We start from the raw sequence: 15,604 nt of genomic DNA on the forward strand, positions 1-15,604 counted from the left end.
ACTTATTTCCTTAGCAATTTGACAAATATTCCGATGATTATATAGATCTCGAAGTCGTGAATATTTTATTTTTTAGTATTGGATCTTAATTCTCATCCAAAATACATTTAAATCGTAATTGAAGACTACCTATACAAACCCACTATCAAAACTCACTTGTCTCTGATTTCTATTTTTCTATCACATGAATAAATGAACATTAGGTAACATTATAATATAATAATATAAAATATTATATTATAGTATATATAAAATGTGATGCTTATTGTTAACACAACACATTGTTAATCGATAATTTATAATATAATATATAATATAATAATAATAATAATAATATTAATTATATAAAATCCTTTAACAATTCAATAATTTCAAATCAACCCCTCTTTTATGAATAACTATACTTAAACTCAATTTTATTAAAAAAAATTATTTTAATAATAAAAAATAATTAAATAATACATATTTTTTTCTCCGTTATTTACATTGCGTTATATCAATTCGAATTGTGTATCTCGGATTTTCGAAATTTCTCATTAATTTTTCTCTATTGATCAAAATGCCCCTTAAGTCCTAAGTTTTATTGATAAAATTAATATTTTCGTAACTTATCCAATTAAATTCAGATTTAAACATGTTTATAATCTAAATTATGTTTTTCGATACTTTTGATCTCAACGGTAACGTCTATTTTACCAATAAAACTTCTTATAAAATTTTAAATTTTATCTACTTTGACTAAATATTCTAATTCTTTGATCATAGTCATGGTAAAGTTCCTCGAATTGTGCATTTCATTTGTTAAATTCTTTTTCTAAAAATCTTTATTTTAGATCAACAATATTACGATTTATTTTTAATATTTTTAATCTAAACTTAATAGAGAAACAAGTCAACATAATTAACTTAATTTCTCGATATACTTAATAAATTTTTATGGCATTACAGTTATTATTGCCACACCAACTTTTGTTAACGCCACACCAAATGTGTGCAATTTTTTGAGAGTACAATTATAAGGAATTTGTTAAAAAAAGACTTAATATAGGGAATTTGTTTGCAAGGGAGTACAATTATTTGGAAAATTCATCATGAGAGAATGATAATGAGAAAAAAGAATACCTTCATTTGATGGAACCAAAGAAAATATTAAAATTGAGAGTTCTAAGAGACTCAAAATTCCATTTTTTCAAGAGTCGTGCTGCAAGTGACCTCAAGCTAGAACCTCATATCGTACTTTTTGATGTGAAAGTGGATAAGAACCATAGATACTTCTTTACTCGTATCTCGATGCAAGCATCTATGGTTCCCATACACTTTCACATCAAGAAGTGCTACATGAGGATCCAGTCAACATTATTGTTTTTTAAATTGAATCTTGGACCACACAATATCTTTTCAAACTTGTGGGAAAGTTTTCTAAACTTTGTTTGAATTTTGAGAAGGAATCCCAATGTAGAGTCCTCACTTGTTGACTTTATTCATTTAATTATTTTCATGAATTCTTTAAATAGTCTAATATGAAAGAAGTCTGTTTTCTAGGATTTTTTTTAGAGCTAGATCTTCATAAATTCAAAATCGCGAGAAAGAATTTCGTGGTAAGGTCCATTCTAGATTCAACTAATAAGCATGGGGCCTATGTTTGGTTAAATTTTATTTAGATTGGTTTAATTGTTGATTGATTATTGGTTAAGATCAAATTATTACTTTTATTAAAAGAATTTAATAATTAGTTAAACGAATTTAATTTAGAACAAAAACTCATGTATTTTTATTTTTATTTTTCAAAAAAGAAATAAGAAGAAGAAAGAAATACATACTTTTAATGGAATTGATAGAGATGGGCATGCAAGTATTTAAAATGTGTTGGTACTTGTAAAAATTGGGGACAATAACATGGTGGAGTTTCCATGAATATTATTCAACCTTACTCTTGTGGAGCCACATACACAAAACAACTCAATTGATGATAGGTTTGAAAGCCAAAGGAGATGGAATCTTGAGGTTCAAAGTGAGGGTAAAATTAGAAAGGAAGGCACTTAATGTCACTTTGATAAAAATTAAGGGTTTTTTTTTTTTTTTTTTAGGTGGGTGGGTGGGTGGGTGGGTGTCGGTGTGTGTGTGGGGGGGGGGGGGTGTTGGGTTAGAAATTAGGAAGGAAGCCATTTATGTCACATTGGTATAGTCTCACATAGAAGACCCTCCTCCTGATCACTTTGAAAATATTTATCTAAAATTACATATCGGTTAGAAATTAGGAAGGAAGCCATTTATGTCTTTGGTATAGTCTCACATAGAAGACCCTCCTCCTGATCACTTTGAAAATATTTATCTAAAATTACATATCCCTTGACCTAAGTCTTCTCTAAGTGCCTACTGGCAAATGAATGTCCTTTTCTTTGACCATGAAGTTGCTCCCCAAGTAAACTTCAACCTAGGACTGGCAACTAATTGGTTCAATACCACTCCGATACCAGTCCAACTTTTTTTAAACATGTACTCGATCAAAATGGATAAATGAATATGTGAACCGAATCATATCCATTTTATTTCATCCTTAATCTGAAATCGATCCGATCCGAATACATGCCTTATTTTCAAATGATCAATGTTCAAAATTTAAAAAAATCTACTTACCTACTACAAATATAGAGGGAAAACAAAAAGATTAAAATGTTTTTATCTATATGCCTTTATATGAAATTAATAATAAATTTTATTATTATTAAAATATGTTTAGATTGGATTTTTTTCAAAACGGATTGGGGTAGATCCAAATCTGATCCGAAATTATTTCAGATCTAAAATTCCAATATGATCTGAAAATCAGGTTTTTCATGTTTTTTATGATCGGATTGGTTCAGACATCTGGTATGTTTTGAATTATTGCCAGCTCTACTTCAACCTCTTTTCAATAACTAGACATGATTTTGGAAGATTAAAATATGATTTCGGACAAAGGATTTTTTGGGTAGAAGATCTAGGATTTTCTACAAGAGGTTGAATAGATTAAAATAATTTAGAATAAAAGGTGAAGAACTTGAAGATGATGGACTTTTGTGGGAAAAATTAAGGGATTTTTTAGCAAAAGGTTGAGGATGAGGGTATTTAGGTCATTTCATAATAGACTTAAAAGATCAAGGACTAGGAGTAAAAGAAAAAAAATAGTTATTATTGCCACACCAATTCCTATTTAAATCACCAAAAGTTGGTGATTTTTTTTTCAAAAGTAATTTAAAAATAATTAGCGTTCATAATTCTTCAATTTGTAAATTGGGATTAGAAGTTTCAAAATGGACTGATTTTTGGTAAGGATGATCTCTATGAATTTTTGGTGAAGATGATCTCTACTCCTCACTATAGAGATCATCCTCACCAAAAGTCAGTCCATTTCGACACTTTTAACCCCATTTTACAAAATAAATTGTACCACTCTTATCCCAAATAAAATATATAATATAATTTAAATACTTCCTCGTATTTATAGGATTGAGGTATGGTTGATTCAAAAGCGAATCGGTAGATTATCAAATTGGATCCTTCTTAAAATTGAATCCTCAAGCCAATACATTTTATTTTTATTTTTATTTTCATAACCACCCCCTATCTGATCAAAACATGGTTGCTTTAGAAGGGATTCGATAAGTTATCAAATCGAGAGCCTTATTCCCTCTGCTGAGTGATTCCTCTTAGGATCCATCATTTGGTCTAAGTATGTTCCCTCTAAAATATCATTCTTTCTTTGGTTAGCCTATCTCGGTAGGTTACTCACGTTGGATAACTTGATTGTTCAGGGTTGGATCACGCCTAATTGTTGTCCCCTTTGCTTGAGGGATGAGGAATCGGTGGATCACATTTTGATTTATTGCTCCTTTACATACATTATTTGGTCAACTTCCTCGGTCTATTTCGTATTAATTGGGTCTTCCCTCGTAAGTTTTCATCGTTGTTAGTTGAGTGGTCTAGTATTGCTTTCCATTCCAGAAAGAAACTCCTGTGGGCTATGCTGCCTTCGACTGTTGCTTGGGGGATTTGGAACGAGAGAAATAACAGGGTGTTCAATAGTAAGATTAGAAGTACTCATGCGGGTTTCTTGGAGATCCTGGGCTCAATGTATCTTTGATCGAATCAATACATCGAGATCGTAGGGTTTACTTTTGATAACTTTCTTTTTAAATAGAACTCTTTGTGTAATCTTTAATTTCTTTTAGTTTTCTTTTGCTTTGCTATTATAGAGGCTTCCTTAGCCTGATTGTACTCTATTTTCCACCCCTTCTTTCAATAGATTATACCTTTTCAAAAAAAAAAAAAAAACTCTCAATCCAGATCCAAAACTATTGGATCGGTTTTCGGGTCCAATCCAATCCATTGATGGCCCTACTATTTATGAACCTCATGACAAATAAAAACTCTAAACCAATATCTCACCTAAAAGCTTGCTTGTCCTGGACTCCTGGTTTAGGAATTAGGATAAGAGCTTTTCTGATTGTTTTTTAACATCCAAACAAACCCTAAATCCATCCACCAGGTTCTAACACTTTCCAGTTTAGAGAGGTAAAATTTTTCAAGAACCTTCCTTTATCTGATTCTCTCTCATATTCATTTCCCACATAAACAGATTCTCTCATTCACTCCCTCTCTCTCTCCGTGGTTTCTATTTATCTTTGCTTTAATTTGCATCCAAATGGGTACAATCCTAAGAGCTCCAGCTTTTCTTCAACCTCCACCAAAAGGTCTAAGTGGCAAATCCTTGGAAACCCACAAACGTTTATTGGGTTTTTCTTCTTTAAAGCAGAGACCCATATCAAAACCTTCTCAGATAAACCTTTCTCACCTCTTCAATTTCAATAAATCTCTTTGGGTCCCAAAGTTCATAGCTTTTGCTGCTTATGGAGAAACTACAGAGACCAACCAGGTTGAAGAAACTCAAACAGAGGTATTATTTCAGTAATTTATTATTATTATTATTATTATTATTATTATTATTATTATATTATTATTATTATTATTTGTGTGTGTGTGTGTGTGTGTGGTTGGGGGGGAGGTAGGTATTGGGGTTTAAGGGTTTGTTTCGATAAGATGAAGTTTTGTTTTTAAGTTTATAGATATAGATTCCAATGTTTTTTTTCTTTTATGTGGTTGCTTATTATGTTAAAATGTGAATGTGTGTGTGTGGTTGATGGTCTGTTAGGATAATTATTTTTTGCTCCAAAATATATATATTTTGCTCAAAAAAGCTATTGCCCAATTTATGCTCAAAGGCATGAATAGTTGGTATTCTCAATTCTATTGCATTTTTTTCATCATTTTATACTTTGGGTATTTCTTTGGTAATTCATGGGAATGTGTTTTTTTTAATGCAAAATTTGATGTGTTTTTAAATTGTGAACATTTATTCTTCTAATGAAATTCCATGGAGCAGGTTTGATTCTTAGAGCAGACTTCTCTCCTCTGTCGATTGAGTTTTGAACAAGTCTATCATTCTCCAACCAAACCTTTTGGCTGTTAACAAGCTCTTTGTACTTTCCTCTTCGACAATAAATATGTGTATTAGTTCTTCCATGGCTTGGGAAAGTCGATTGAGTTTAGTTTTCAACTTTTGAAATTGAGTTTCACAACCGCCACCGGCCATGGATTTGATGCCAAATGTTGCGATCAGATGATCAATGTGTCTAAAATACACACAAAGAGATAGTAAAGCCACAAAGCTACTTAACTTAGAGTCCTGGCATAGGATGATACATACCCCAATTTCTTGTCTCGATACCTTACTAGAACAAGAGTTATCATCCAAGATGGATTGGGAAATTGGACCCCAACTTTCTCTTTAATTTCCATTGAGGCGTCCTAAAGGGCATTAGGACTCTCTCCTTCCAAGAAGTATGATGACTCTAGTTTTTATAGCCCCTTTACAATATTGTACCAATTTTTAAGCATCAAAATAACATTGGAAGTTTAGCTCTTGGTTTAATAGAGACTAGAGAAAAACACTTTCCTTACTATTTAATAACTTAGAAAGATTTTAACTCTTACTAAGGGTCCTTGAGCTCAAATGGATAACCACATTGGCAAATCCAACACCATTATCCCTTTAGATTTCATGGAAAAACTCAGATCCATTTTTTTTGGGCTTGATCCAAGGTTCTGAAAATGAATGGCTGCAAAACTTCCACCACGGAACTCCCAAATTGAAAATTAAAATTCAATTGTGAAAAATAACTGTTAGTTGAATTTTTTTTAAAGTTCATAGAATTTTTTCCTCTACACCCTATGGCATCGAATCATATTTTTGGATGCCAGAAGGTGAGGTCAACGACCCTTTGTAAGAGTTGAAACCTTACAAAGTTAGGAAGGCTAGTTGGACTCGAGATTATATGGGTACTTTAGTCACTTGATATTTAGGTTGTGGATAATGGGCCATTGATCTTATTTACATGAAGAGTGATTGAATGTAATACACAGATTTAAAGTGGGAGCAATAAATAAAATAGGTTTTGAATTGCTTTGTATTAAGAAACATGACCAGGAGTGTCACTTAGAGAACAAGGTTTGTGCAACTTAGCTATCAAAATTAGTTTTTAGTCTAAAAGCCGGTATAAGTAATAGTTATCATTTAAAAAAAAAAAAGACCCTTTGTTTTGGAATTAGTGAGAACTTTTTGTTAGTCTCTTACTTGTTACAAGAACTCTAAAGTGATTATGGGGGAACTGATATAGGTTGTTGTACCTTGGTTTTCTCCCAAGAAACTTTGATTCTTACAAACAATTGAATATTTTTTTTCACTTTGGCAAACATTATTCTTGTCACATAATATAAATTTCTATTGCTTTCTACCAAGTTCATTTAAAGGCCGACACTACTTATATTAAAAGAAGGTATACTTTTTTTTATAGGTAAGCTGAACTTGAACCCATGATGACTTCAAAGTTGCATTGCAATGTTGACTAACTAAGCTGTGGGTCTAAAGCCCGTAGAGGGTATACACATAGTAGTAAAGGACATACTTATAGCATTTTTTTTTTTTTGCCCACCAAATACTTTTACCAAAGCCATGTTACGATGCTACCGAAAACTTTGAATAACATGGGTTTGTTTAGCTTTTTTTTTTCTTTTTTTCTTTTGCTAAATTGGTTTGTTTTTTCTGTTTGCTTTCTCTTTGACATTTACTTTGGTTCCTAAATGGTATTGAACATTTTAGTGTGCAATTTGATCGATCCTAACAATTCGTTAAAAAGTCAATACAAAAAATAAAAGGATGTGTAATTATATAATATATGTACTTGGCCAATAATTAGGAAGCATCAATACACATGGAATTTCTTAACTAGGATGCTTTGAAGTCTTGTATGAAGATAGTTTTGGAGAAGTCTTCAGTGTTTTTGTTAATAAATTGATTTTTTTTTTGACAAGTATAAATTGATTTTTATTTTCTTTATATTTGCATTTGCTCCGACTTGTTTAGTTTGGTTCCATATTGAGTTAAATTTTTTGAATATGTTATTCCTCAGTTTGTTAAAATCTAACATATAAAAATAGAAGCATGCACACTTGTTTATACTAAAAGAGCAAGAGAAAATCTCAAACGAACTCTCTCAATGAAGAAGTCTTGTTGCTTTCTAATATAAATTTTTTTACAGGAAAGTTCCGATGATGAAGTTCCCATGGATGGTTCAAATGATGGTGTTCATGTTGATGCAGAAGAAATACCAACTTCTGCTGTTGTGGGACTTCTGCAATCATATAAAGATGCTTTGGCAAACAATGATGAATCCAAGGTTGCTGAGATAGAAGTTTTTCTTATATCCATTGAAGAAGAGAAAAAATCTCTTGCCATCGAAGTGGCAAGTTTGTCTGAAGAATTGGCATCTATGAAGGATCGGGTTCTTAGGATCAGTGCTGATTTTGATAATTTTCGAAAGAGGACTGAGAGAGAACGGCTTTCATTGGTGACAAACTCGCAAGGGGAGGTAGTGGAGAGTCTGTTACCCGTTTTGGATAACTTTGAGAGAGCTAAAGTCCAAATCAAGGTGGAGACTGAGGGAGAGGAGAAGATCAACAATAGCTATCAGAGCATATATAAACAGTTTGTTGAGGTTCTGGAATCACTAGGAGTTCTTCCTGTGGAGACGGTTGGACACCCATTTGATCCGCTGGTGAGTTTTTCTGTTTTCTTTTGAATGTTTGGTAAAAGAATACTTGCTTGGATGGGGTGATTTAAGAAGCCTTACTTGTCCCTCCGTGCCATGCCACATGAAAATGGGGTTGGGATTTACCTGGTTCATTGGTTTGCTAGGTTCAAATTTGGGTTCGCCGTTCATGGTTCGCCACTCTTGAACAAACCTGGTTCATAGAGGTAGTTCATGGTGGAAAAGTCATTTATGTTAATCTCATAGAAGAAGACTCAAGTCAAGGGGGTGTATCATCAGTTAAAAAACAAAGGGGTATCTTTAATATTGACCAAATCTTGGGATTTCTAAAATAAAGGTCATCTCTAATATTGACCAAACCATGGGAGTGTCTCTAAAATTCACCAAAATAAGGGGGTTTGTTAGGTTCACTGTTTTGGACAAACCCACTACGATCTGAACCTCGAACTGGTTCGGTTTGTACCAGTTCGCGTTCGCTACTATATTAGTGAACACGGTAACAAAGATCCCACCCTTTAGGAGATAAACTAGAATGTCTTGACCGAGATTTCTCATTTTTGTGGCGACCAGTAGGATACAATGGATATTGTCTTTAGTTTGTATTCCCATTGTCTCAGCGTGTACTTTATTATCCCCACGGTATGTTTCTGTCTTTCAACAGGTGAGACATACTCAAGACCAAGATTTTAGATCTTTTGTATGATGCATCATCCCATCTATTTGGGGTTTGCAGCATGTATAGTATCACATTAATTACTTTTCAATTTTATCTAAAAGTTGTGTCCTTTATTCTTCTTCTAAGGCGTATTTCTCCAAATCGTTTCTCACTATAACAATCCACACCATTTGGGCCTTCTTCTTGTAATTTTAGAGCTTTCAGCTTGCAACAGTCCCTACTTTCTCATGGGTGCCTTCATTGGTCTTCATTATGTATGCCCAACTCATCTTAACTGACTTTCCTTTATTTTCTCTTATTGGGGCAGCTCTCTGATTCCCTTGGCATGCTCCTTATTTCTTGATGGCCTCTTATTGTTGACTTGTAAATTTTTTTCTCAAGTTTGAACAGACGTGCTGGTTATAGGACCATTGAAGCATCTCTAACTCCTACACATACCCTCTCTTCTTTTTTTACCCATTCAACAACCTCTGGTTTCTAAGGTATCCCTCTCTATGTTACTCGTATACTTGACAATGGGTGTTGTACACGTACCCGATATTTCAATTTTAAATGTAGATACCATATCTGTATCATATTAAATTTTGACGTATTTGCACTCTGTACCAAAATATTTCCAGTTTTACAGTTCTTCACATAAAATTTAACCAACAATATCTTTTTGTATATATTTCGGTGGAAATCAGTAACTGTTTCACGAAATACTTTTGGTGAATATTAATTTTGACCAAAAATATCAAATTTCAGGTATAAAAATGAAAGATTTCAGTGGAAATATTTTGATAAATAGTAACTTCGACCATAAATAATATCTATATCTATATATATATGGTGTTAGTTTATATAATAGAACACAAATTCTCATCCCAATGTTTATCCCCCCATAAGTGGTGGTTGGGATTTAATCCCACCACTAATCTCAAGGAATAATTTCAACTTTATTGCCTTCTTTCTCCTCCCTTCTAAGAATACCCTTCAACTTTATTGCCTTTTCTCTCCTACCTCTTTCCAATAATACCCTTACAACTTTATTGTCTTCCCCTCCTCTCTTTTACCCCAAAGAGGATCAGCGTGCCGTAGGCATGGTCAAACTTCTTGTACAAAGGACTTGTAAATTTCATATGATATTTTATTCATTAGTGCAAATCAAATATGGTTAGTTAGGCATCTATATATCATCTTAATATGAGGTATTTTTAAAACATATAAGTGCATTCACTTGACACACTTGTATAGTCGTCCATATTCTTTTCTTCTTTTTTTTTCTGATCGGTCTATCGTCCATATTCTTATTAGTTGGTTATATTAGTAAATTAATCATATATTTTAAAAATTAAAAAAAATGTATACAACAGTAGCACTCAATTGTTTGTTCCTATATATAATAAATTTTTGGTGAAAATTGTATTAATTTCACACTTCCATTTCCAGCCTGACCAAACTGAGAGTTAATGCATTGGTCTCTCTTCGACAAATTAGGATAATAATGCTAGAATTGACATTGGTACATACCCTTACATGAGATGGCATGACATTTCAGTTCATATTCAAAACCATAATGTCCCACCATCCCATGCATGGCACCAAGAGATCTTCCAACCAAAAACTAAGCCAAGATGTTCACAAGTTTTGATCAAGGAGTTCTCATTTGTGGGCCTATTGAAAAGTTTGTTTCCCAATCCCCGCGGGCATGTTGTGTGGGTGTGTCAGAGACAAAGGTGCTTCATCTTCCAGTGTTCCTTAACTGATCAAACTTGTAGGAAACTTTGAATCATTCATTCCTGTTGAGGCACATCTATGGGCTATATTTCAGTCAAGTAGCCGACCAAAACATTAAATGTTTCATTCCAGTCTCGGCCAAAACCGGAATGTCTCAGACCAAACATTCCAAAACAGTATGAAATTTTAACTCATGTGTGCAAATTATCTTGTATTTTTGGTTTTTAGTTTTTTTCGTTTGCAGAGTATAATTTTCTGAAAATATTTATAATGTCATTTCATACCAAATTATGTTTTGCTGCAAACCAAACCAGGTTCTTAGTGCAGGAAATGAATGTTGGGTTTTTAGACCATTTGAAACACTAAGAAAGACTTTGTGAATCATAACTACGTACTCTGCTAAATTATAATTTTCTTCTCGAGTATTAATAATCTTTTGATTTGTTGTAAAAGCTGCATGAAGCAATCATGCGAGAGGATTCGAACGAGTTCGAGGAAGGTATTATAATTCAAGAATTCCGCAAAGGGTTCAAACTTGGAGACAGACTCCTGCGCCCATCGATGGTGAAGGTGTCTGCAGGACCCGGCCCTGCAAAGCCCGCAGAAGCTGGCCCATCAGAGGATGATGCAGAGGGTGGCGGAGAAACCCGTGAGGAGAGCAGTACAGAAGAAGAATCTGCTTAATGTTGTGGATTATTAAAATAAATTTTAGATTCAGTTTTGTAAAAGCATGTAGTAGTGTTTGAAGGATAGTTGTGAAAACTGATTTTTGAGGGAATAGCAATTGTAACAATAAAAACTTCGCAAGGAGAAGCTGTTCTTTTTGTAGTGTCATTTTTCTGTTTTTATTTCTGTTTCTTACAATATGATCATTTGGTTTACTCATATTTCACCATGTTTACTTCTATATCTATTATATTGGTTCTTTCAGGACAAGATCATCTTAGTAGACCCTGATCAACTACGATCTTGTCATCATTAGGTCGTGAACGATTTACATCACGACCATGCATGTGGGGAGATTGCCTACATTTTTTCATCTTGTCTCATCAAATTATTTAGTGCAGATGCGAAGTTCGAGAAAATGTGATAGTAGTTTTAGACTTGTAGTAAAGTGGGCGACGAGTTAAGAGAAAGTTGTCTGAGATGGTTAAGGTCGATTAAAATCCTAATTAGAAGAAATTAATATTCAATTTGAAGATTCTGAAAGAGAGGGTGAGTTTACTCTCAATATTGTAAAGACTTGGCTTTGAACATGGTGGAATGAAGGAGTTTGATTTATTTAGCCTACTCTAAATCTTTGGGATAGGAAATGCTCTGTCGTATGTTCTTGCTAATAGCTTTAGGAAATTATGAGATAAATCTGACTTGCCATGGTATATGTTGATTGTACAATTGGGCTCTAACTGTTTCTTGCCTTGAGAAACATTTCGATCAAATCAACAACGACGTTAAACGTCTCATCATTTAAAAATTGTGGGAAAAGCAATCAGCAAGGATGCAGTAAACATGTATACACCAAACTCAACGTATTATATTCTTATACATTGTGATGTGGCATGAATGATTTGGTCCCACTTCTTGGCACTTTGACATTGTTGGGTGTGTTCCATCATCGGCTACGGAATTATTTCAGTCTTGGCTTCAATGGGGAATTCTATGGAGTATCACCTCGTTCACAATTTGTTGGAATATTTGGAAAGAGAGAAACAACCGCATCTTCAAAGACAAGGAGTAGCTAGAGGAGGAGTTGATCATTACAATCAAAGGGTTACTATTCTTGTGTGCCAAATAATTCAAAGGAGTCTTTTTTGAACATTTTCCAGTTGGATGGGATCAAGTTTGTAAGATAGAGTTGGCATGGTTGCTGTTTTTGTAATTCTATTTTGGTGGGATGGTCTCCTCAACCTCCCCTTACTTTTTAATTCAATTAATTTTACTTACAAAAATTCAAGGGAATGCTCTTGTAACTACTGGACTTCTTGTAAAATTGCCTTTAGAAATAAACATCAATTTGTACTGTTTGTCTTCTTTCTTTCTTTTTCTTTTTTTTTTTAATGGAGGAAATTTAGCTTTTATTATTATTATTATTATTATTATTATTTCTAATTTTTATTGAGTTTTGGCCCTTATTATATTTTCTGAAATTTGGGATTTTGATTTTGGTGGCAACATGGTGATTAAGTATATATAGAAGTGGTTTGTTACAGATCCTTCTATGGAGGAGATATACATAGAATATATAAAGAATACAATCTTTCTAAAAATAATGGAGGAAAAATCTTTGAGGACCTTATAAGAAGGTTTTTAAATGTAGAAATCAATTAGTGAGGATTCTTGGTGGCAATGAGGGGATCATGATCTGGTGAATCTCGATCATGATTTTGTGCTTTCATAAACAGAAGATTAAAACAAACTAGTTTTCAATTTCATTGTTTTGGATCGATTTTAATATTTGAATTATTGGTGGGTTTTAATGGGTAATTTACTATACTTCGGCTGAAACTCAAATAATGTTTGAATTGTGTAATTTCAAACTTATGGAAATGCTAACTGAGCAAGGTTTGTAATTTTACCAAATTTGTGTCTACAAAATTGTTTTTGCTGGCTTGGATTGTTAAATAAAAGCAAAGACAATTGAACCAAGAACCAAATCAAAATAAAAACAAATCATACACAAAAATACAAAGATTTTACGTGATTTCCTCAAGATTAAGGTATGTCCACAGATCACACCGATTCCACTATAAAGAGAAAACTCGCAGTTATAAATTACAGGTCTTCACCAAAAAAATGAGAAATATAAATATCTCAGGAAACCTATCTAAGGTTTCACACAATATTAGTGAAATCACATGTCCAACACGATCGACGTGAGTGCGTGGCTTGATTCACAGTACCTCCTTGTTGACCGCTTCTATCAGGCTCCACAAGCCATAACATGGATAATGATAGAACAATGAGGATTAAGGTTCAAGATACGTGAAGCATCATTTGGAATTCTTGTAAATGTTTGATTCTTATGTAAAAAAAAAAAAAAATCAAATATATATCTCATAAAGGTTTATTTTCATATTTGATGTTCTCACAAATACATGATGCCTTAACCATAATATAGAGATACGTACATCAGCCAAAATACATCTTAGCAATTAATTGCAAATTTAACCCTCCTCCATGGAATGTAATGTTATTCCTTCAAAGATACGAACTATTTTGCTAATTTTCCCAACCATTTTACACCATAACCATGTGTGTGGTCTTGAACTAAAACAACTTTGATAAAGACTAAAAGTAAAAATTACTTAAAAGACCTTTATGAAGGGAATTTTTTTTAAATAGTTCCTAAATTTTGGGCGGTCTCTTAATTGTTTATTTAGTAAAATTTTATTTTCTTAACGGTCCTTGGACCTCATCTCAAGGTATCAGATGTTTGAAAGACTGAAACTACCCTTTTCTCATCTTCTTCACATAGTTAGGTTTTTAACGGAAATTACAATCATTTCCGAGGATCTTTGATCATGAATGACGAATGGAGAATGATATTCTCCTACTTTTGAACATTTAGACGTATTTATTTTATTGTGATGTTTCATCAAGAAAATGAAGAATAAAATTGAGATTCTAATTTTTTTTATGATCACGTTGTAACTTTTGATTTGCAATTATGGTTTATGCATTTTGGGTATTTCAAGGAGATTTACCAAGTATTGAAGTTGGAAAAACGAAAAAAAAAAAAGTGAAAAATCATGTTCACATTACCACATCGAGTTCACCACTTTTTATTATTGAACTCACCACTTAGTGTCGAGCTTACTACTTTTTAACTTAGTGTCAAGTTCAACATTTAATTACTTAGAGTCAAACTCACCACTTAGTGTTGATTTCACTACTTTTATTGTGTAGGTCAACATTTAATTACCGTTGAGTTTGACAATATTTTTATAAGAAAAAAATCATCAAACTCAACACTAAGTGGTGAATTCAAATATGTAAATGTGAATAAATTTTTTTTCATATTTTTTGAGTTTGATACTGGGTAAATCTCCTCGAAACACTCAAAAATACATAAATCATAATTGCAAATAAAAAATTACAGTTTAATCATAAAAATAATTCAAATCTCAACTCACTCCGTTATTCATTTTCTTAATGAAACAACTATTATGAAATATATCTATTAAATATATATAGATATTACAATGAGGGACATGTGTCCCTAAAAGATGGAAGAAATATTATCTTTTATAGAAAAAGTAGGGATCCAAAACGGTGTCCTGTTCCTGACCAAAGTTAGGTGACATCTTATTTTATACCACGTGGAATTTTTGGAACCGTATGGATATATGGTCCATCCCTTGGTGAACCTCCGTATAAAAAAATCATAGTGTTTGATAACTTGTATCCACTAGATCTAACCTCTTAAAAAAGAGTTTAAATCCAACGATTATAAATCATTCTTAAGACAATGATATTGTCAATGGATGCACATCACCAATCAAATCGATCTTTTGCATTTAGATTCACGGAGAGATGGACCACATATCCATACGTTCAGTGAATCACAAAAAATGCCACATGGCATAAAATGAGGTGCCACCTTACTTTACACTGTTCTCGATCCCTACTTTACAGAAAAAGATAAAATTACAATCAAATATTCCATTATGGTTTTGTATATTTGTAGGAATTGAAATTAGCATTTTTCAAAAAAGTAAATAAATAAATAAATCACATCTGCATTTCATAAAATCAAGTAATCTCATAGAATCTTTAAAACAACTTTTCTCAAATGCAAAATCTGTAGGACAACTTTTCTTTATCTTTATCTTTATCCTTATCACATCAATCCTCTCAATATAAAAAGTTTAGAGAATCCAATTAGAGGACGTAAAGATGTCGGTTATAAGTATGTCAATGGGTCGGGTTCATATTTGATCAGGTTAATCCGGGACCAATCCGCTAAGAATCAGATTCAATCCTTGTTGGATTAGATTTTTATTGGATCTTAATACTAAGATCCAAATTGATCCAATGACAATTGGATTGGGTCAAAATCAAA

At 32.7% G+C, this 15,604-nt stretch overlaps 1 protein-coding gene across 1 annotated transcript; it reads left to right on the forward strand.

The window, feature by feature from the left end:
* The first annotated feature begins 4,429 nt into the window (after nucleotides 1-4,429).
* LOC147400639 (uncharacterized) lies at nucleotides 4,430-11,390 on the forward strand. Its single transcript, XM_086446411.1, has 3 exons — nucleotides 4,430-4,936; nucleotides 7,638-8,153; nucleotides 10,996-11,390. Exons 1-3 carry the CDS (start codon nucleotides 4,685-4,687, stop codon nucleotides 11,224-11,226), a joined length of 999 nt encoding a protein of 332 aa, XP_086302537.1. The 5' UTR covers nucleotides 4,430-4,684; the 3' UTR covers nucleotides 11,227-11,390.
* The last annotated feature ends 4,214 nt before the right edge of the window (nucleotides 11,391-15,604 follow it).

Source organism: Akebia trifoliata, chromosome 6, assembly GCF_017979445.1.
Source record: "Akebia trifoliata isolate Shusen 1 chromosome 6, ASM1797944v1, whole genome shotgun sequence".
NCBI classification, from domain to species: Eukaryota; Viridiplantae; Streptophyta; class Magnoliopsida; order Ranunculales; family Lardizabalaceae; genus Akebia; species Akebia trifoliata.